General features: G+C 37.2%; 1 protein-coding gene across 8 annotated transcripts in view; it reads right to left on the bottom strand.

Annotated features, from left to right (window-relative positions):
- MAST2 (microtubule associated serine/threonine kinase 2) overlaps positions 1–24,104 on the bottom strand; it is a 161,764-nt gene that overhangs the window by 129,725 nt on the left and 7,935 nt on the right. For all 8 annotated transcript variants that reach the window (XM_045859962.1, XM_045859951.1, XM_045859960.1 and 5 more), the window contains exons 2-3: positions 13,511–13,658; positions 11,206–11,348 (exon numbers count right to left, since the gene is read on the bottom strand). In XM_045859962.1, the coding sequence (XP_045715918.1) occupies positions 11,206–11,348; positions 13,511–13,658 (291 nt within the window). The remainder of the gene's footprint in view (positions 1–11,205; positions 11,349–13,510; positions 13,659–24,104) is intronic.

Genomic DNA, 24,104 nt, shown 5'->3' with positions numbered 1-24,104 from the left:
CAAAAATTTTATATATCAATGAACATAATTGAAATTGAAAACACACATGTAAAATGAGGGAAAGTATTTGCAAATCATATTACTGGATAAGGGTCTAGCATCCAGTATAAATAAAAAGCTATTACAATTCAACAAGAAAAAGACAAACATAATTTTTGTTTTACTTTAAATATTTTTTTATACTTCAGTTAGTTGACATATAATATCAGTTTCAAGTGTACAACCCAGTGATTGGATATTATGTAACTTTCTAGGTGATTATCCCAACCCAACACCAAATATACTTATTAGAATATTACTGACAACATTCCCTATGCTGTACTTTACATCCCTGTGACTGTTCTGTTGCAACTAATTTGTATGTCTTAATCCCTTCACTTTTTTCACCCAGTCCCCCAAACCCTCTCACATCTGGCAACCATTCAAATATTCTCTGTATCTATGAGTCTGTTTCTGATTTGCCTGTTTGTTTGTTTTTAGATTAAATTGTTGATAGATGTGTATTTATTGCCATATCATTATTCATCTTTCATTTTATTTTTCCTTCATTTTTTTCCTCACTCAAGGACATTTTTCACTGCTTTTAGAGGGATAGGAAGGGGGGAGAGAGAAAGAGAAACATTGACAAACATAGGATCACTGATCAGTAATTGAAACTGCAACCTAGGCATTTGCCCTGACTGGGAATCAAACCTGCAACATTTTGGTGTATGGGACGACACTCCAACCAAATGAGCCACACTGGTAAGTGCTCTTCTTCTTAAAGATGATCCTTTAACAATTCATGTAATAATGGTTTCATGGTGATGAACTCCTTTAGCTTTTCCTTGTTTGGGAAGCTCTTTATACATCTTTCGATTCTAAATGATGCCTTTGCACAGTAGAGTGATCTTGGTTGCAGGTCCTTGCTTTTCATCACTTTGAATATTTCTTTTTTTTAAGATTTTATTTACTTTTAGAGAGGGAAGGGAGGGAGATAGAGAGAGAGAGAGAGAGACATCAATGTGCAGTTGCTGGGGGCTGTGGCCTGCAACCCAGGCATGTACCCTGACTGGGAATTGAACCTGCAACACTTTGGTTCGCAGCCCACACTCAATCCACTGAGCTACGCCAGCCAGGGCTACTTTGAATATTTCTTGCCACTCCTTTCTGGCTTACAAAGTTTTTGTTGAGAAATCAGCTGACAGTCTTTGGGAGCTCTGAGGTAGGTAACTACTTGCTTTTCTCTTGTTGCTTTTAAGATTCTTTCTTTGCCATTAAATTATGACGTGTCTTGGTATGGGCCTCTTTGATTTCACCTTGTTTGTGACTCTCTGTGCTTTCTGGACTTATATGTCTATTTCCTTCACCAGGTTAAAGAAGTTTTCTGTTATCAGTTTTCCAAATATGTTTTCAATTTCTTGCTCTCTCTTCTCCTTCCAGCATCCCCATGATGTAAATGTTGTTACACTTGAAGTTGTCCCAGAAGCTCCTTACACTGTCCTCATTTTTTTAAATTCTTTTTTCTTTTTGCCATTCTGATTGGGTGTTCTCTGCTTCTTTATCTTCCAAATCTCTGATTTGATTCCCTAAAATGAATTCTTCATTTTAGTTCATGTGTTCTTCATTTCTGGCTGGTTCTTTTTTACGTTTTCTAATTCTGTTTTTGTTTCCTGTGTCTTTGTTGAAGTTCTCACTAAGTTCATCTACTCTTCCCCTAAGTTCACTGAGTATCCTCATAACCAGTGTTTTGAATGCTGCAACTAATGGATTGTCGCCATTTTGTTTAACTCTTTTTCTGGAGTTTTATTTTATTCTTTCATTCAAGACATGTTGTTTTGTTGTTGTTGTTTTTTGGTCTCCTTGTTTTGGCAGCCTCCTTGTGTTTGTTTCCATGTACTAGGCAGAGCTGCTACATCTCCCACGCTTTGTAGAACGGCTTTATGTAGGTGTCTTGTAAGTTCCAATGGCACAGCCTCCCTGTTTACCTGAACTGAGCACTCCAGGTATGACTCCTTCCCCATGTGGGCTGTGTATACCCTCCTGTTGTAATAGAGCATTGATTGCTGTTGGCATGTCAGTGGAAAAGATTTATCCCTCAGCTGATGAACTGCAAGGGCAAGCTACAGCTACTGTGGAGGATTAGCTGTGCAGAGGCCTACTCCACAGAACAGGACTTACTTCAGCGGGGCTCTGGTACCTGCTGAGTTCGTTCCTTGGGTATGTTACTTGTGGAGGTGGGTGGGTGGTGCTTCGATGTGTCTAAAGCTATATACCTGGTGCCCTGGCTCTGGGGCCTCCTTGGAGGTACAGACCAAGGTCAGTACCACCCATGTTCTATAAGGGGCCACAGAGCATGAGCTGTAAAACAATCTGAAGATGGCTGCTACTTGTGCTAGGTTTGAAAGTGCCCTGGAGAGGCTAAGCTGTGAATGAAGATTGGCTGCCTCTAGTGCTGGGCCTGGAGCTACTTATTGAGACATATGTTGTATACCAAGTCCAGATGCTATGTCTTTGAAATATTTTATTTAAGTCTTAAGCATGAGCCAGACAGGCCATTCCTATGTAAAAGCCACTGGAAACAGGTTGGGTGGGCCTACAAGTTGGGTGGGGTAGTGTCTCAGGTAATCACCAGGGCTGGATGAACAGTAATAGCCAGGTTGAGGAAGACTCAGTTGTGGCATCAGCCAGTAAAAAGGACAATGGCCTCTCCCAATACTTCTGTCTGGGAGAAAGCTACCCCCTCCAGCCATAGACCTGAAGCCAGTACTAGAGCTCTGAGGAAGTGTGTCCAATTAAGTCCATGTGAGGGCTGTGTAAAAGGAACACCTGGGACTCCAGAAACCCTGTTTCACTCAGCCACAATCCCCACTAGTTTTTATAGCCGGAGTTATGGGCACTTCTATTCCTGGAAGTGGAACTCTGGGTTGGGGGGGCTTAGTGTGGAGCTAGGACCCCTCATTCCTCAGAGGGGACCTCCACAGTCAAGATATCCCTCCTGATTTTTATCTACCACATGTGGGTGTGGAACCAGCCCATTCCACATCTCCGCCCATCCTGCCAGTCTCGATGTGGCTTCTTCTTTATATCCTCAGTTGTGGCACTTCTGTTTGGCTAGATCTCAGATGGTTCTGAATGATGGTTGTTCTATAGTTTAGTTGCAATTCTGATTAATTGTGGGAGGATGTGAGTACCACATTTACCTACACCACCATCTTGACCGGAAGCCCCAAACAACAATTTCTAAAGGTCAAAGAACTTGAATAAACATTTCTTTGGACAGAATATCTAAATGGCAAAAAAAAAAAAAAAGTGCATATAAAAAGATGCTTGCCCTGACTGGTGTGACTCAGTTGGTTGGAGTGTCATCCTGTAAACTGAAGGTTGCCAGTTTGATTCCTGGTTAGGGGCATCAGGGTTGCAGGTTTGTTCCCCAACCAGAGCAGGTGTGAGAGGCAACCAATTGATGTCTCTCTCTCACATCAATGCTTCTTTCCCTCTCTTTCTCCCTCCCTTCCCCTCTCTCTAAAAATAAATAAAATCTTTAAAAAAGATTCTCAACATTATTATTCATCAGAGAAATGCAAATCAAAATCATGATACCACTTCACAATCACCAGGATACTATAAGAAAAAAATAGTAATTTTTTAAAAGCAGAAAATAAAAAGTGTTAGCAAGTATGTAGAGAAACTGAAACACTAGTAGATAGCTGGTGAGAATGTAAAATGGTACAGCTACTGTAGAAAATAGTTTGCCATTCCTTAAAAATTTAAAGATAGACTTACTACATGACCCCTCAATTCTGCCCTTGGTATATACACAAAAGAATTGAAAACAGGTACTCAAGCATGTACATGCACACATATGGTCAAAGCAGCACTATTCACAACAGCCAAAAGTTGTAAATAACCCAAATTTCCATCAACAGACTAATGGATAAACAAATACATTATATACATACGAGGAAATATTATTCAGTCACAGGAAGTAATGAAGTACTGTAGTGATACATACTTGAATGTGGGTGACCATCCAAACATTATGCAACAAGAAATAAGTCAGACACAAAAAGTCACATATTGTATGATTCCACTTATATGAAATATCTAGAACAGATAAATCAACAGAGACAGAATGCATATTAGTGGTTGCTAGAGGCTGGGTGGAAAGGGGAAGGGAGAGAGGGCTAAATGGGTACAGAGTTTTACTTTGGGGTGATGTGTTTTATAACTGGATAAAAGCAGTGGTTGTACAACAATACGAATGTACTAAATGCCACTGAACTATTTACTTTAAAATAGTTAACTTTGTTATTTGAATTTCATCTCAATAAATTATTTTTAAAAGGATATCTACAACAGATGACATGTCATCAATGATAAAAATAAAATTCATTAATTTCCTTTACCAAACCTGTTTCTTTCCCTGTATGCCAGTTCCAATTAAAGGTATAACAATCTATTGCTCAATGAAGAAAACTGAAATGCATTCTTTTTTCTTTAATCTCTTTTATCTAATCCAGCAGTTTTTCATGAGTACAAACTATGTTGTAAGTAATTGCTACTATTACTACGTAAAGTACCTAAAGGCATGCAAAAGAAGATTATCATTTAGCTCATACAACAAATTCTGGAACTATGTTATTTTACATGTCCTGTAATTATCTTGATTATAGATGAGAAAACAGAGGACTCGAAAGATTGAGTGATTTCCCCAGGGTTATATGATTACTAAGTGGCAGGACAAGGATATGGAACAGAGGTCCACAGCCTGAGCTCTATCTAGTATTTATTTCTTTTATAAAGTAGAATGCACTCACAATCATTTCATTCTAATATATTTTCTTGAGTAGGAAGTGAAAAAATAGAAATTAATAGATAAGCCCATAGGAGTTTTTTCAAATATCAGTTTTCATGACTTTTGGATTGCTATCTCTAAAGAAGGTAGTGTTGTTGTTTTAATTTAAAAAATCAACAAAACCTATTAATACCTCTTTAACAGTTTAACAGTGTTGCCTGATACTCACCTTTCCATCCCTTGTAGACACACTTCAATTTGTCCCTATCCCCAAAATTTTTCTTTTTTATAAAGTCCATTTTTTTTCTTCTTATGGCTTGTTATTTTTGTGTTCTTTGAACCTTTGCATCATCCAAAATCATAAAAATTTTCTGTTCTCCTGCATGTTTTATGACTTTAGCTCTTCTATTTGGTCAATTATCCACTTTCAAGTTAATTTTTGTAAATAGCGTGAGGTAAGAGTCCAGGTTCATTGTTGAAAAGACTACTTTCTTCCCATTAAATTACCCTGGCACATTTGTCTATTTCTGAGCGGTCTATTCTGTTCCCATACTCTATGTGTCCATTTTTACACCAGCATCACACCGTCTTGATTACTATACCTTTACAGAAAGCTATAAAATCAGGTGGGGTGATTCCTCCAACTTTGGTCTTGTTAGATCTTCTTCAGTTTCTTTGAGAAATGTTTTGTAGTTTAAAATGTATTAATCTTGCAAGTGATTTCTTAAATTTATCTTTAATTATTTTTATTTTCAGGTTATTGTAAATAGTAATATTTTTAAACTTCAATTTGTAATTGTTCATTGTTAGCATAGAGAAATACAAGAATTTTCACCTATTTTTTTCTGTATTGATTTTTGGAGAAAACACTGGTAAGAAAATGAAAATGTGAGCCACAACGAGAAAATATTTAGAAGGCATATATCTGATATATAACTTTCATCCAGAATATACAAAGAACTCTTAAGACTCAACAGTAACAAGACAAACTAAAACTTTTTAACAGACTAAAGATATAAACAGACACTTAATCATAAAATACCTATGAATGACAAGCATATAAAAAGTAATTCAACCTCCTTAGTCATCAGGGATACACAAATTAAAACCTCTCTATGATACTCCCAAACCCAGTAACACAGCTAAAATGAAAATGATAATACCTAGTATGGACAAGGATAAAGAGCAATTGCTGGTAGATGTGCAAAAATGCTACTACAGATAAATTTGGCAGTTTTTTATAAAGATGAACATACATTTACTGTATATCCTAGCAATCTTATTCTGAGGTGTTAACCCAGAAGAAATGAAAGTGTATGTCCAAATACTAGCATGCAAACTTTTATAGTAGCTTTCTTTCTTTTTCTTTTTTAAAGAATTTATTTATTTATTTTTATAGAGAGAGGAAGGGAAGGAGAAAGAGTGGGAAACATCAATGTGTGGTTGCCTCTCTCATGTCCTGGGAATCAAATCGGCGATCCTTTGGTTCACAGGTCCAAGCTCAATCCACTGAGCCACACCAGCCAGGGATAGCAACTTTCTTCATAATAGGCAACAATTAGAAACAATCTAAATGATCATCAACTGGTGAACGGCTAAACAAAGTCTGATACACCCATGCCAGTGAATTCTTCCAGCAATAAAAAGAATTATTATGTAAAACAATATGGATGAATCTCAAAACAATTACTCTAAGAAAGAAGTCAAACACAAAAGATAATACACTGTATGATCCAAGTTATATGAAATTCTGGAACAGACAAAAACCAGAATGACAGAAAGCAGATCAGTTGCTCCCAAGAGTTGGCGTGCTGGGGAGAAAACAGGACACAAAGGAACATTTTGCGGTGACAAATTTCTATACTGTGATTTTCTGTATCTATATCATGACTGTGATGGTCAGGATACAACTGTGTACAGCTGTGAAAATTCATCCAAACTGTATATTTAAAATGGATAAACTTTATTCCTTATAAAGTATAACTGAATAAAACTGATTAAGATACAGATATAGAGATCTCCAATTCTCACAGTGGAAAATGCAAAGTTACAGCTGCAGAAAGGTAAGACTGAAAGGGGAAGTTGCTGAATTTGGAATCTCTTTATAATACAAAAATAGGTAAAACAAGTATCTACGGGTGCTTCTCTTTGGAGTCATATGTGGAAATTAAAGAATAATCAGAAGAATGCCAGGAAAAGGTTCTAAGTAATATCTTGGATTTTTAATTCCTTTAAAAGCGTATGTGCCACCTCTAAAAAGAGTTCTTAAATATTATTAAATTAAAAATACAATAATAATCAAAGTCACAATGTGATACCACTTAAACCCACTTGGATGGCTATAATTTTTTAAGAAAACAGAAAATAACAAGTATAGATGAAGATGTAGAAAAATTGGAAACCTCAGACATTGCTGATAGGAATGAAAAATGATGTAGCCATTGTGGAAAACAGTTTAGTAGTTCCTCAAAAAGTTACATGCATAATTACCATGTGACCTAACAACTGTACTCCTAGGTACATACCCAAAAGAACTGAAATCAGGAACTCAAAAAAAATTCTGTACTTCAATGCTCATAGCGACACTATTCACAACAGCCAAAAGGTAGAAACAAACCAAATGTCAATCAACAAATAAATGGATGAACAAAATGTGATATATCCCTACAATGGGATCCTATTATGCCATAAAAAGGAATAAAATGCTGATACATGCTACAATGCGGATAAACCTCCAAAACATTATGCTAAATGAAAGAAGCCAAATACAAAGTCACATATATCATATAATTCCATTTACATAAAATATCCAGAATAGGTAATCCATAAATAGAGAACACAAATTGGTAGTTGTCAGGTGAAATGGCAGTGACTTTTTAATGGATCAAGGTTTTTCTTTTAGAGTGATGAAAATGTCTTGGAACTTGACTGTAATTTTTCAGAATTTTCATTTCCCTCTGTTAAATCTCATTTTGCTTGTTCTCCTTGAACCATCATTTCTGTCTGTGAGGCTCTCACTGAATTTACCATTCAGCTTGGGAAATATGGCATCAGCATACTTAATAAGCATTTCTTCTATGCCTTTATCCAATAAGTTGATTTTTCAAAAATCTCTTCATAAATACATCATCTGGATACCCTCAAAATGAAAGTATTTGCTACATTAAAGCTTTTAACTATCCATTCTCCAAACTCTAGTCAAGTCTAGCTTCCTGCAAGTTATCTCCCCAATAATTATACCAAGTACAATTACTGTCCCCCTTTTAGTTAGTTTTTAAGTCATAATAAACATTTCATTAAAGGTTATTTTTTATTTAAAAATTAGTTGTTTTGCCCTGGCTGGTGTGGCTCAGTGAACTGAGTTTATGGCCTGCGAACCAAATGGTCGTGGGTTCAATTGCCAGTCAGGGCGCATGCCTGGGTTGCAGGCCAGGTCCCCAGTAGAGGGTGTATGACACTGATGTTTCAGTGTACCACACTAATATTTCTCTTCCCCTCTTCCTCCCCTACTTCCCCTCCCTCTAAAAAATAAATAAATCTTTTTAAAAATTAAAAAAATAAAATTAGTTGTTTTGATATATGTTAATCTTGTTGACCCAAAAATTATTTGTAATCTGGGTATATGTACTATATAAGAGGTCCATCTGGAAAAAGTCCAGCCATTGTTAATATTATGAGAACAGTTTACGCGATACTGATGTAACCTGGCAGCCAAGGAGAGTAGACTGCAATGTGCAAGCAGAAACAATGACAACTTCACTGTACTAGTCAGTGGGGGCAGTAGACGCCAGTGAGTGAACATGTGTATTGTGTGGCCATCGAATTCAAAGTAACAGAGGGAGTAGAGCAACAAATCTGCATCAAATTTTGCATTAACCTTGAACATTCCTCCACAGAAACTATTTGGATGATTCAGAAGGACATAGCTATGGGTACCCAGTGATTGGCAGCTTCATCATGACAATGTGCCCACTCATTCCTCACATCTCGTGCAGAGTTCTTGGTGAAACATCAAATTACCAAGGTGACTCAGTCCGCCTACAGCCCAGATTTGGTACACTGCAATTTCTGGCTTTTCCCAAAACTAAAATCACCTCTGAAAGGGAAGAGATTTCAAACCATCCATGAGATTCAGGAGAATACAACAGGGCAGCTGATGGCGAATGAGAGAACTGTGTGAGGTCCCAACGTGCTTACTTTGAAAGGGACTGAGGTGTCATTATCCTATGTACAATGTTTCTTGTGTCTTGTATCTTCTTCAATAAATGTCTCTATTTTTCATATTATATTACTGAATGCCTTCTGGGCAGATCTTGTATAGCCATAACTCTATTCACAAACAAGATTACACTGCAAGACAGATTTTTGAGAAATGTCACAGCTAGAAGTATGCTAAATGAAAGAAGCCACACAAAAAAGACACATATATAATGTAATTTAATTTCTATAAAATGTACAGGATAGGCAAATCTACAGAAACAGAAAGTAGATTAGCAGTTACATAGGGTTGGAAGGGGTGAGAAGATAAGGAATTGGCAGCTAAAGGGTACATGGATTTTTTCTGAAGTGCTGAAAATATTTAAAATTGACTACAGGGATGGCTGCACATATATGTGAATATATTAAAAATCATTGAATTGTACAATTTAAATGGATGAATTCTATGTATGATATGTGAATTATATCTCAATAAGGTTTTTTTGTTTTTCAAATAATTCACAAATACTCTACGTCAGTTGGTCTAGATCAGCAGTCCCCAACCTTTTTGTCACCAAAGACCAGTTTCTTGGAAGACAATTTTTCCACGGACCAGGACAGGGTAAGGGTGGTTACAGGATGATTTAACCACATTACATTCAAGCTCACCTCCTGCTCTGCAGCCCAGTTCCTAACAGGCCTGGACCGGTACTAGTCCATGGCCCAGAAGTTGGGGACCCCTGGTCTAGACTAAGGAATTCCCTCTGCAACATACCACCTTAAAATGAAACATTCTGTCCCCTTTACCAGCACCCTCAGCTGGTAGAGCATGAAACTCTTAAATTAAAACATTCAGCTTTACCTTAGTGGCAATAATTTTCAAAAGGGTGCATGTTAGAAGCTATATAATACTCTAAAGAAAATACAGATGCCTGGGACCATGTCGTAACTACTGGATCAAAATCTCTATGAAGGTACATGGTGCTATATTTTTTAAGTTCCAGAGGTTAAAAGGTGGGAGAGGAAAGATGGGCTTTAATAGATACGTTAAGAACAAGTAGAAAAATCTGAATATAGTACCTATGTTAAATACTATTATTAATTGAAATTAAATTTCTTGAATCTGATCATATAGCATAGTTATTTAGGAGACTGTCCTTGATCTAAGGAGAAATACTTAAGTAGGGTGAGGCATCATAATGTCTATGACTTGCTTTGAACTGTTTCAGGAAAAAAATTATATACATACACAAAGATAAAAAGAAGCAAAATATAAAATTACAACTAAATTGCTCAATGTAAGTAAGCTTTTATGGGTATTCACTGTGCCATTCTTTCCAGTCTTCTGTAGGTTTAAAATGTTCAAAATAAAAAGTTGGGGAAGGAGGGATGTTTCTGATCCCGATTCTCTCTGTGGCCTAAGAATCACAAACTTCAGGTCATATAAGGAAATCTTTTGGTCCAAAAATTAACTTTTTACCTATTGTAAGAAGACTTCTTCCCCTATTCCAACTTCCCAGAATGAACAAGTGAACAAAGCTTTCTACTCCATGTATGCCAACCCAAAAGACTCATACTCCTACAGAGTATATAACATTATAATTTAATGGGAACAAGTTTCTGTTATTGTACCCTACAAACACTAGTGTCTTTGTTCTATAGAAGGAAAAGTGTGAGATTAGCAGAAAGTCAATGAGTGTGGTAAGTAAAGTGGCAGGGCCACTGAGGGTAAAAGGGTCCAAGATGCAATCACAGGCAGAAAATCACCTGCCAAGAGTACACGGTTTAACCTTTGTTAGGTCCTGTCTATCACAGAAAGCTGAAACAAAGAAAAGGCTCATTCTTTCATTCAGTATATACTGAAATTCCCAATGCACACAAAAGTGTTCCCTATCTCGTGTACTAAATGGGTATACCACAGAGTTGTACACAGAAGCAACATGACTTGACAAGATTTAGAATCATTTCTGTAAGAAAACTCTTTCCCAGGAAATTTATTCATCAAAGTCACAATCATACTGAATCTTTTTTATAATTCTCAGTACATAACTGGTATCGGTGACAATATAAGAGAACAATCGACATATATCTAAATTCCATTCTTTTTCTATTCTTCACTTTGAGAAAGTAAACTACCCAAATCCTAAACAGGAAAATAATTGATGTGGCAATGACAAATGACAATCAAGGATTTATTCATAAGGCAAGGGACGATCTTTATTAACACTTACCAAGCCAGCAGTAAGAGAAGGCGCAGACTGTCCAAGGGACTGGTTCCTCATTCGAACCAGGTTTGATGCTTCTCCTGAAGACTGCCAAGTCATCTGTCCCACACTGCTATGTACGCTGCTGGACAAGGGAAGCAGCTGCTTACCTTCAAACACAAGGTTTGGAAAATATACTTGTAATTATGCATGAATTAGTTAATGAAAAAATACAATGATATCAAGTGGATAAAAGTATATCGATCTAAAACAAAGTTCCTCCATATCCATTTCAGAATCTGTAACCCTTTAAAAATTCCAATCATGAACTATTTAAAAATTCTCTATAATATCTACCACCATGCTACTCTCTACCCCATACCCTGAGATCCAACCTAGCAGGCTAGTTTTCCAGTATCTTCCATCCTACTTAGTTTCTCACCAACTCAATGCAACATGAGTGGAGCTGACAGATTCTTCTAGACAAGTTCGGCCCTTCGGTCTCCAGAAGACAAACACTGAATCCATACTGCTCTCACAAGACTCCATGTATTTGGCCAGGACTCTACCTTAAACCCATTGAAAGACTACAAGATAGTCACTTAATAAAGCCTGAGTATCTAGAATTGCAACAACTTTCTAACTGAGATACAAGTCCCAGTCCAACCCCTTCTTTCACATCATTCTTTACATTACTGGTAGTTACCTAACCAAAACAAATGGGGTCATGTCTTTCCCTTCCTTAAAAACTTCTAAAGAATTAAGCCAAACTTTTAAAATACTAAAAGGATCCTCCATAAACCCAGATTATCTAACTGGCCTCATCTCCTTCCAGTGTTCCATACCCATTCACTCACTGAACTTCAATATTATGCCCTGCACTTTCAAGTGGTTTTATCCTATTCACTCGGAAACCTTCCTCTTCCTGACAAAATCCTATTCGTCATGAAAATACCCACTATAATAAAGGTATGAGCAAACGGAGGTTTTGGTTTGGTTTCCCGACTACATACTTTTTTACTACAAACAAAATGTGGTGCAACTTATTTAGAGGACAATTCAGCAAAACTTATTAAAATTTTAACTTGAATATATTTGGACCCAGCATTCCACTTGTAAAAATGTAGTATAAAGAAAAAAAAAGTAGACCAGAATGTTTACCTTAGTGATTCTCACCATAGTATTACTAGAAATAAGGCAAATGTTCATTACAGGTTAAAGAAATGATAATATCTCCACATAATGAAATACTGAATCCAGTAAAAATAATGAAGTGCTCAACATGTAGTCAGGAGAAAAATGTTCAATATTTCCTGTTGAGTGAAAAATCAGAAAGTAGGTAGCATATCACCCCATCTATTATTTTTAAAATAAAAAAGTTTGGGTATATTTATATAAATTTTTAAATGTATGTTTAAGTTTAATGACATATATATAAGTGGTTTGGAAGGAGGAAAAAGAAGGAAGTAAAATTAAGGGCTTTTCCCTTTCTCCTACATTATCTGCTAGGTTGTCAGAGCCCTGGTCAGGCTCTAGACAAGTGCAAACCAGTCAGTTGTAAACTCTGCACAGAGGCAGTGCCAGGATGACTTGAAAGCAGGGCATCCTTGGCCCTCCTAAGGAGAGAAAATTAGTGGCAGGTGGAGAGTCTGCATATGAAGTTTTCAGATGCCTTCACCTGAGTAAGAAACCTGCCACCATCAGGACCTCAGATGTGTGACAGTCAGCCCTCTGTGACACCAAGGTAAGTAATGGTTGAAAGAAACTGCAGTCAATGGGCTTTTGCACCACTGAAATTTTGGATCACATCTCAAATTTTAATCAAGAAAACAAAACCCCAGAGGAATAAATTCTGCAGGCTCCAAAGAGTGACTAAAGGGAGGCTCAGTGCCTCCTTTTTACTGTGTTATTTTTTATCACTGTGTTATATGGAAATACAGAGTTGCAAACCAATAAATAAATAAAAATTCTTCAAGAATTTACATGTTTAGAGAATGAGAGTGAAATCAGGTTCCCTTATAAGTTTCACATATATACTGCTATATACCTGCTAAATTAGGAGGTAAAAACTTTAGTAGAGCCCTGGCTGGGTGGCTCTAGTTGGAATATGGTCCCATACACCAAAAACATTGCAGGTTTCATCCCTGGTCAGGGCACATACAAGAATCCATCAAAGAAAGCATAAATAAGTGGTACAACAAATCAATCTTTCTCTCTCCCTCTCCCTTCCTCTGTCTCTCTAAAATCAATTAACTTTTTAAATGCCAATTCAGTTGGTATACCTTTAAATATTCACAACCCAATACATTTAAAAAAAAAATTAGGTACTTACCTGACAAAGAACTGGCCAGGCTTCCTCTCCATAACTTACAGTCATCCTGACTAAGTTGTCGCTGAAGTTTGGCTTTTCCAGTGGATGAAAATATGTCAGGATTACTGAGCTTCCTGAAGAGCAGGGGACTAAGTCCAGGTATCACATCCTTCAAACAGAAAAAAAAATAAAACATTAGTCTTTAATGTCTTTTTCTGAAAGTGTCTAAGAACTTTATATTAAACATCTCTACACATCAAACTGATCTAGAAAGTACTAAGACAAGCTCCAAACAGTGTAGCTCACTTGGTTGAGCACTGTCCCAAAAAGTAAAAGGTAGCCAGTTAGATTCCCAGTCAGGGCACATGCCTGGGTTGCAGCCCCCGTCCACAGTTGGGGACATGCAAGAGACAACCACACATTGATGTTTCTCTTCCCCTTTTTCTAAAAATAAATAAAATCTTTTTTTAAGTACTAAGATAAAATGAGAAGCATAAAGAGAAATACCTGAATCTGTGTTACCAGCCACTTGAACAAGACTCAAGTAACTGGTACCATGGCCAATACTAGAAGCCACAGGGACAAAAATGGAAAAATGTCCACTTCCTTGAGAAAAGATTTTTTTGAAGGCCTCTAAGATCATATACTGTGATTGGTGGGTTCACAAACATGGGAAGGCGCTAATGTTGGTTGGTGGTGGCTACCTGGAATATAATTTACAAATGACCAAGCATAAAGAGAGAAGTGAAGTTGATGAAAAATATCAACAGAAGGAAAAAGTATATTTAATTGGTAGTAAATGTATAAAAGGATAAAGGGGGATATCAAGGCACTGTATAATTAAAGCAATTGATGTGAGCCGTGAGAAAGGAGAATTGGAAGCAGTAGTTAATATAAAAAGAGAAGGCAGCAAAGGAGCAGCCTAAATTCCCACTATTTGATGTGTCAATAATGAAACAGTACCTACGCATCAAGAAGAAACCATGGATGGAAGCAGGGTTTGGGCACTAATGCTAGTAACCCACAAAAAGGCCTGGCCACTCAGAAATAACACACTCAGCAAGAAGATTTGGGTAGAAGAAAACAAGAAGGTTTGGAAGATACCAAACTGAAGTAATATCCTACATGAAGGCAACACAGAGAGACAAAGGTCCCATCCCATAAAAGAGCCGGCACTTGACTGGATGACCGTCACACTGAATGCATGAACAATTAGTCTTAGCCAGAAAAGGAACAACACCCAAGCCCTGACCAGTGTGGCTCAGTTGGTTGGGGTGGTCCTGCAAAGTGAAAGGTCACCACTTCTATTCCCCATCAGGGCACATGCCTGAGCTTTGGGTTTGGCCACCAGTCAGGACGCACACGACAGGCAGCCAATCAATGTTTCTCTCTTACACTGAAGTTTTTCTCTCTCTCTTTCTCCCTCCCTTCCCCTCTCTTTAAACATAAATAAATAAAATCTTTAAAAATAAAAGGAACAACAACCAACAGAGAACTAGATCATCACCAGTTAAGAGAAAATCATGTCCTTTCCAATCTCCCTATTCCCTATCATAACATACCAAAGAAAATAAGTCAGAAAAAAGAGGGGGAAAATGAAAGTGGGTCATTCCTCTTCTTAGACCAAGTCTCCCCTGTCAAAACCTTGCACAGGAAAGAAAATATAAATAAAATTGCACATGAAATTTAACTTTTAAATTAGGATGTCTTTGTAGGTTTTACTTTAAGAACCTTGGTCTTTCATAAAAGTACACATACCTAAGGATATCTCAACAAATTTTTACAACTTAAGCATATGCATGTAATCAGACCAAGATTTTTTTTAAAGACATAAGCAAGCAACCCAGAAAGTCCCTGTGCTCCCTTCCAGTCACTACCCCAGATCCCTCCAGAATAACCACTATCCAGGCATCTAACAGGATAGATTATATAAAGTGAAAACCTTTATATGAATCACTCAGTATGAACTGTTCTGTGCCCTGTGTCTTTTGCTCAACTAGACTAAACTTTTAAAAATAGCAGAACATTATTGAGTTTATCCAAGAAGTCATTAAGGAACAGGATAGGAGAATGAAGCAAATAAGACAAAACCACAAATAACCCAAGAGAGAAAGAAAAAGGGCACGGGAAGTAGAATGTCCTTACTGACTTCCACACTAACTTACTTCTTGCAGTTTTCCAGCTCCCATTTCTAATCGCTTACAAGGTCCAGCCAAACTACATGTTTTCAGGATCAATGGGATACCACAGTACCCTTATAATAAGTTCTTTTTTACTTAAACGAGATCAAATTGGTTTCTGCCACTTCTCTGATCAAATAATTTCTAACCAAAATAGGAAGTTAACCTTGAGGAGGAGGAGGAGCCTAAAATGACTTGCAGGTTTCTGACTTGGGTGATATGCTTTCAAGCCTGGGTACAGAAAGCAAAACAAGTCTACGAACATAACCCTGCTATGACAATAGTAAAAATTATCATAACTAAAAATTACAGTTCGTTTCCAATAACTATTAGGGGAGTTATAAATGTTTAACCAGGAAGACAAGAGGAAGAGAAGAAGGGGATGGCGAGGGAAGGGGACAGGAATAGCTCTTTTCAAATACATGAGGGCTACCTCCTAAGAGAGTAATCTTCTTACTTCAAAGGCCAGAATTAGAACTACTGGATGAAATAACAAAAGGGTGATTTAGAAGAACTGTCTAACAGTGAATGGGCTACCTTAAAAAGAAATAGACTGTGCCAATAGAAATACTGGAAAAGGTGAAAGTTGGCCTAAAGCACAAAATGTGGTCCCCAGGCTAGCAGCAACAGCCTCACTTGTGAACTTATTAGAAACACAAATTCTCAGGCCCCAGCCTAGATCTACTAAATCAGAAATTCTGGGGGAGGATGTTACATACACAGTCCCCAGGAGCACGGGGGAGTCTCTGTCATTGGCCAAGATGGTGGCAGAGGGAGGTTCTTTACACTGAGCACTCCAAAAGCTAGAAAGATCAATGGACGGGGCCCCAGTGCATCCAAAGCTATCAAGATTATTGCATAGGAAAAAAGTGCCCCCTCCCTATCCCTGTAAGAACTGGGAGCTTGAGAAGGAAGGAGAATTGCCTTTGAGACGGAAGTCCACCATTCACCCAGGTCTCATGGCACCTAGATAAAGCCCTCTCCTTTTGCACCAGAACCTGTCTCTCGAGTCTGGCTATTCTTGTGGCAGACAGCTGAAACTGCTTTTTCAGTTAAAAGGAGACCAGCTATCTGCATTTTAACAAGTCTACCAGGTGATTCTGAACCACGCTAACATTTGAACACTGCCAGACAAGGTCAAAAACTTTCACTATCATGCCACCACACAGATATGTTGATCAATTGTGAAGACTGTGTCATAAATGACACAATCACATGCACCCCTACCAAGGACCAAACCTGCAATCCAAGAATGTGCCCTGACCAGGAATCAAAGTGGTGAGCTTCCATTTTACAGGATGATGCTCAACCAAGCCACATGGTTTGGGCCCTACACACTCCTTGATGTGGAGGCAATCTTGAAGACATCAGCCAATGTCCCAGCATGGGACCCTGGTACTTGGTTTCAGAAGAAGCAGAAGAGATCTTTGCAAATCTTTGTTCATGTTTGTTCTAACTTGTCTGGGGACTACATGAAGGACTGACACATGGCACTCTTCTCTATTTCACCAGATTTTGCTCAATGTGGAAAAGCAGCAGGCATTGCTCAAAAACACTGTAAGGTGATCCACAGCTACCTGGGCAAAAGATTACAAATGAGACATAAAACAGACCGCCTGAGGCCTGGGAGGAAAAGGAGAAAAGAGGGCAATCAAATCCCTGTGTATACAGGGTTATTTTGAAAGGCTGGGGCAAAACACATGCTCAGAAAAGACCTGAAAAGACTTAAGTTTTCATCTGAGGCTGATCCCTAGGTTCAACACAGGCTCCCTAGCCTTTAAGTGTTAAAGGAGAACCCCGCACAAACTCAATCCATAAAGACTGGAAGGTTTGTTAGTTTGTTTGTTTAGCTTTTTGGGGTCACAGAAATCTCTCTCAAAACACAAGCAAAGGAATTGTGTTCATATCAAAGAACACAGTTTCTGAAAAAGGTTGGTGAATTCATTAAACAAATGGTCACCTACCATCTTCAACAATCAAAAAAACAACAAAACCTGGAAGGGAGAAGCTTATTTCCACAGTTACCATTATTCAAATGTTCACTTTTCAACAAAAAAAAAGTCACAAATTATACAAAGAAATACGAAAATATGGTCCATTTAAGAATCAAAATCAATTAACAAAAAACCATTCCTGAGAAAGCACAGCATTCAACTTAGTAGTAGACTTTAAATCCAATGTCATTTTTAAAATTATTTTCTATTTTTTTATTTTAGAGAGAAGGAAAGGAAGGGAGAAAGAGAGGGAGAGAAACACCAATGTGTGAGAGAAACATCAATTGGCTGCCTTCTGTATGCACTCCAACCAGGGGCCGAACCTGCAACCCAGGCATGTGCCCTGACTGGGAATCGAACTGACAAACTTTTGGTGTATAGGATGATGCTCCAATTAACTGAGCCACACCAGTCAGGACTAAATCCACCATTTTAAATATGCTCACACATGTAAAGAAAAACCTGTACAAAGAATGAAAGAAAATCAGGGGAAAATGCATGCACAAAATAAAAATATCAACAAAAATACAGAAATTATAAAAAAAGGAACCAAAAGAAGTTCTGGATAAAGAAAGAATAAAATAAAAACTTCAGAAGAGTGTTTAAAGAATTGATTTGAGCTAAAACAGAATTAGCAATTTTGACGACAGAACAATTGCATTATACAGTCTGAAGAGAAGAAAAAGAATGAAGAAAAGTGAAGAGAGTCTAAAGGGTGGTGGAGCATCTTCAGAAGAAATGATATATAAAATAAGGGAACCCCAGAAAAGAAAGAAAGAAAGAAAGAAAGAAAGAGAACATCTAAAGAAATTATGGCCCAAAACTTCCCAAATTTGATGAGAGACATAAGTCTACATGTTCAAGAAGCTCAACAAATTTCAAGTAGGTTAAACTCAACCAGATCCACACTGGGACATATTACCATCACATTTTCAAAGCCAATAACAAAAGAGAAAATACTCATAGCAACAAAGGATGCAACGCATCACGTACAGGGGATCCTTATACAGATTAACAGCCAGTTTTGCATCCAAACCAGATACAGATGGAATCCAGAAGAAGGATGACACATGTGAAGTGCTGATAGAAAAAACTGTCCCTGGCTGGCGTAGCTCAGTGGATTGAGCATGGGCTGCGAACTAAAGTGTCGCAGGTTTGATTCCCAGTCAGGGTACATGCCTGGGTTGCAGGACATGACCCCCAGCAACCACACATAGATGTTTCTCTCTCTCTCTCCCCCCCTTCCCTCTCTAAAAATAAATAAATAAAAATTTAAAAAATTAAAAAATAAAAAATTGTCAACTTAGGTTTTTAAATTCTTCTCTTACCTGAATAAGCTTCTTCTTAATATTAGATGTGTAGCCATTTGCTTGGTGGGCTATCATTAAGGCAAACCTTCTAAAACTTAGCTTCACTATGAGATCTTCCAGATAAAATCTTCCTGACTCTTTTTATAAATCTTCTGAAGACCAGGGATGCTAAATTATAATTTGTTATGTATTATCTCACACAATGTGAAGAGGCTTAATGTTATGAAGTTTGATTATACTGTCTCATTTCTTACAGTATCTCACTTAGAAAGTCATATATTCTTGACAAATGTTATAAAATAAGGATTTACTTTTAGCACTTTCAACTTCATAGAGATGGCCATATTAAATTAGAGAACATACATACAATTTAGAGGAAAAATACCTTCAAGAAACAATTAACAAAGTATGATTGAAATCATTAGTGAACATCTTTTGAGTAACATTTGTTTGAATAGCTGCTTTAAGCAAAATTATTATGGTCAATATAACTTAAAAGTGTTTAATTTTCTATTTTACTGAGCCTTAAAAATAGCACTTGTGAGTCTGCAGTACTTAAGGTTTGGTGATCACAATATGTACAAATGAATATGATTGAAAATCTCAATTTTCAATTAAAAAAAGAACTGTCAACTTAGAATTCTATATCCAGCAAAATTGTCTTTCCAAAAATAAAGGGAAAATTAAGACAGTGCCAGACAAAAGCTGAGGGAGTCCATTACCACTACAAGTGCCCAAAAAGGACTTCTTCAGATTGAAATGAAGACACCAAGAAAAAACTTGAAGCCATATGAACATAAAAAGATCTCCAATAAATGCAACTACATGGGCAAAAATAAAAGCCAGTATTTTTGGCTTGTAACTCCACTTTTTATTTCCTATATGATTTAAAAGACAAATGCACAAACAATTATAAATCTATGCTATTGGGCACACAATGTATGAAGATATAATTTCTGATCACACCATAAAGAGGGTGGAGGAAGAGAGCTGTATAGGAGCAGAGTTTTTGTATGCAACTGAAGCTGGTACAAATTCAAACTAAATTGTTATAAATTTAGTATGTTACATGTAATCCCCATGGCTAGAAAAATATATATCTAAAAAAAAGAAAAAATATATAAAAGGCATACACAAGAAGAAATGAGACAGGATCAAAATAGTTCACCACACCAAAAAAAAAAAAAAAGAAAAAAATCAACTAAACACAAAACATGGCAGTAACAAAGGAAATAAGAGACAAAAAAGGTATAAAACATATATAATAAAAATATTTCAATGAGCAAAGACACACATGCTTGAATCAAATTAAAAAATAAGTCTCATGCCCTAGCTGGTGTGGCTCAGTGGACTGAGTGCCAGCCTGAGAACCAAAGAGTTGTGGGTTTGATTCCCAGTCAGGACACATGCCTGGATTGCGGGCCAGGTCCCCAGTAGGGGTGCTAAAGAGGCAACCACACCTTGTTGTTTCTCTCCCTCTCTTTCTCCCTCCCTTCCCCTCTCTAAAAATAAGTAAACAATTTTAAAAAATAATAAGTCTCTGCAAAGAAATGAGACATATTAAAAAATAGAACAAAAAATATGTATTAACCAAAAAAAAATTTTTAAGCTCTAACCAAAAGAATAAAGAGGACAGAGTAAAGAAAAAGTAAACTAGGAGACAGAAAAACAGAAATAACACAATATGAACAACAAAGATAAAAAAGACTGAAAACAATACACAGAGATTCAGGGACGTATGGAACTGTAATTCAAGATCTAATGTCTCTTTCATTGAAGTCTAAGAGGAAAGTACACAAAGAACAAAACTAAAAAAGTTCTAGAATAATAGCTAAAAGCTCCCCAAACATGTGAAGAAGACATAAATCTACATATCTGAGAAACTGAGTGAACCCCAAATAGAATAACAGAATAAACCCAAAGAAATGACAGAAAACATAATTAAAATTCTAAAAAATTATAAACAAAAGAAAAAGCCCTGGCTGGTGTGGCTCAGTGGATTGAGTGACAGCCTAAAAAGCAAGGGGTCACTGGTTCAATTCCCAGTCAGGGCACATGCCTGAGTTGCAGGCCAGGTCCCCAGTGGGGGACACATGAGAGGCAACCACACATTGATGTTTCTCTCTCTCTCTTTCTGCCTCCCTTCCCCTCTCTTAAAAATGAATAAATAAAATGTTTTTTTAAATAAAAAAAATATGAAAGCAGCCAGAGAAAAATAACACTCCACCTAGAGAAAAAAATTACCTTAAAAGACAGCAGACTGCTAATCAGAAACCATAAAGTCTAGAATAAAGTGGCATAGTATTATATAAGTGTTGAAACAAAAGAACTGTTAACCAAAAACAATATCCAACAAAAATAACCCTTAGGAATAAGGATAACTAAGAGACTTTATCAGCAGAAGACCTAAAAGAATTGCGAAAGGAAGTTCTCTAAGCAGAAAGGAAATAATACAAGAAAAAACTTAAGGAGGAAAAGAGAAAGAACATAGTAAGCAAAAATGCAGATAAATAGATTAGGCTATCCTTCTGTAACATACTATTTTTAAAAATCACATAAGAGGGATATCCTGATTAAATTAGAATGGAGCTCTAATCATGGTAATATTATAAAAGAGTAGGATCAAGCAATAGAAATATCAAGGAGATGTTGACGGGATTTTTGGAGTGAGACTTACCATATACTCTAAGAACTGATTTATTTTATGTTGTAAGGATATGAGTTTACTGATTTTTATCATCATGTCTAATGTGTTTTTCAAATAATATGCCATTTATTTATAATTTTGTCATATCTCTCCCCATAATCTGTCTGGCAAAAGCTCCATTTATCTTTGGAAATCCAGCTCAGATGTCACCTCCTTCAAGAATCTTTTATAGACTTCAGCAGAGAGAAGGTCTCACTGCCTTTGATACTTTTATAAACAATGTACTATTCTGTTGTTGCACTTGTCATTTTGTACTTTTATTGTTTCTCCTTTTAAACTATGAGCTCCTTAGTTTAAAGAAATTACTTAAAATGTTTATGCCACAAAACATGAATCAGAACTAGATAAACTCACTAATAAGGTAGGAGAGCTCAAGAAGAAATTAGAAAAAAAAAGCCCTGGCTGGTGTGGTTCAATGCATTGAGTGCTGGCCTGCAAAAGAAAGGGTCACTGGTTCAATTCCCAGTCACAGCACATGCCTGGGTTGCAGCGGGTCCCCAGTAGGGGACACATGAGAAGCAACCACACATTGATGTTTTTCTCCCTCTCTTTCTCCCTCCCTGCCCCTCTCTAAAAAATAAATAAATAAATAAAATCTTAAAAAAAAAAACAGGAAAGGGGGCAGCTGATGGCAACTGGGAGAACTGTGGGGTCCCAACATACCTTAGTTTGAACAGGACTGAGGCGTCACTGCCCTATGTACAGCATTTCTTGAATCTTGTATCTTCTTAAATAAATGTCTCTATTTTTCATATTATATGGCTGGATAACTTCTGGACCACACACACACACACCAAAAAACTGAAAAACAGGTGTTCACACAAAAACTTGCACACGGATGTTTATGGCAGCACTATCCCAATCACCAAAAGGTAGAAACCCAAATGCCCATCAACTGATGAGTGGTAAACAATATGATACATGCATGCAACAGTGTATTACTCAACCGAAAAAGAAATGAAGTACTGAGATATGCTTCAATGCGGGTAAGCGTATGCTGAAACAGTATGTTAAGTGAGAGATGCCAGACATAAAAGCCACACATATTATGATTCCATTTATATGAAAATGTCCAGAGTCCATAGCAACAGAAAACAAATCAGTGGTTGCCAGGAACTGGGGGAAAAGAAGAAATGGGAAATAACTACAAATTGGGTATAAGGTTTCTTTCTGGGGTGATGTGAACCCCAGAAACTAGATAGTGGTGACTGTTGCATAGCATTTGAAGCACTAAATGTCACCGACTGTAAATTTTATGTTAATTGTATTATATTGTATGGTATTTTAAAAGTCAAAGCACATGTGGAGGTGGGCTCCCTAGGGCCACACCTCCTTCCAGGAACCTATTACATTAAAAAGAGCTGAGACCCAGTCACCTTTCTCTTTGGCATCTCTTTGGCTTCCTTCTGGCTTTTTCCTCTTTCACAAGGCTGGACTGACAAAGTGAAAAAGGCCTAACGAGAGCTTTCACTGCCCACCAAGACCTGAAGGATTGTGGGGATTGTCAGAGACCAGCTCTGCAGGCAGAGGAATTTTCCAGATCTAGCTGTTCTTGGGAAAAGGCCTTTCTTTACTTGCATTCAAAATTGTTATTAGCCAAAACTCTGTGGGCCAACAAGGAATTAAAAGAGACCATGGTAAGAGGCTGTCTATACCCAAAATAAGAGGATTTCTACATAGTACTAGATTAGGACTATGTTGGGGTTTGAGCCCTGTGGTGGGGACTAGCTAGATATTATCAATCACACATGATTTGCCTTCCTCCTGGGCACATCTAGATGGTATTTCCCAGCCCTCTAGCAGTTTGGTATGGCCCCAGGATTGAATTCTGGCAATGGAATATGGGGGAAGTGATTAAGCCATTTTCAAATCTGGCCCAGCAAAACCTCTTGCAAGATCCCCCACTTGCCTCAGGTGACCTTGGAAGTGTGTTTAGAATATACTACGGCCTCCACTAGTCTGGGCTATTTTGAATGTATATTACAACAACTAGTGTTCTTTACTATAGAAGACTTACTAGCATTAGAGCTAGTAATAAAATGTCCCTTTCTCTTACTGGTCAAAGGCAGGACTCAGATGTTCCTGAGTCACCTGAACAAAATCATTTTGGTATCACACCTCTGAAATAACTTAAGGAACTTTTTAAATACTGCATCTAAACTCTGCCTTTAAAAACATTCCTGAAGGTCTCAAGTAGTCATGAAAATTAGAAGACCTAACATTATTTTGTTACCTCTGCTTTGCTGAAATACTGGCACAGAAACTATGTAGCTTGTTAATCTCCAACAAATTAAGGGTTAATGGATTTGTGCATCTGCTACTCAGCTTTAGTGGTAGGAAGTACTGATACATTAAAGTTGGTACAACTAAAGTATCACAGAATTTCAAAATGTGATCTCTTTGGACTGAGTTTGTTCTCTTTTT

This window comes from Phyllostomus hastatus, unplaced genomic scaffold (genome assembly GCF_019186645.2).
Source record: "Phyllostomus hastatus isolate PE091 unplaced genomic scaffold, TTU_PhHast_1.1 phas_scaffold_182, whole genome shotgun sequence".
Taxonomy (NCBI): Eukaryota; Metazoa; Chordata; class Mammalia; order Chiroptera; family Phyllostomidae; genus Phyllostomus; species Phyllostomus hastatus.
This window is presented reverse-complemented; position numbering and strand designations above follow the sequence as displayed.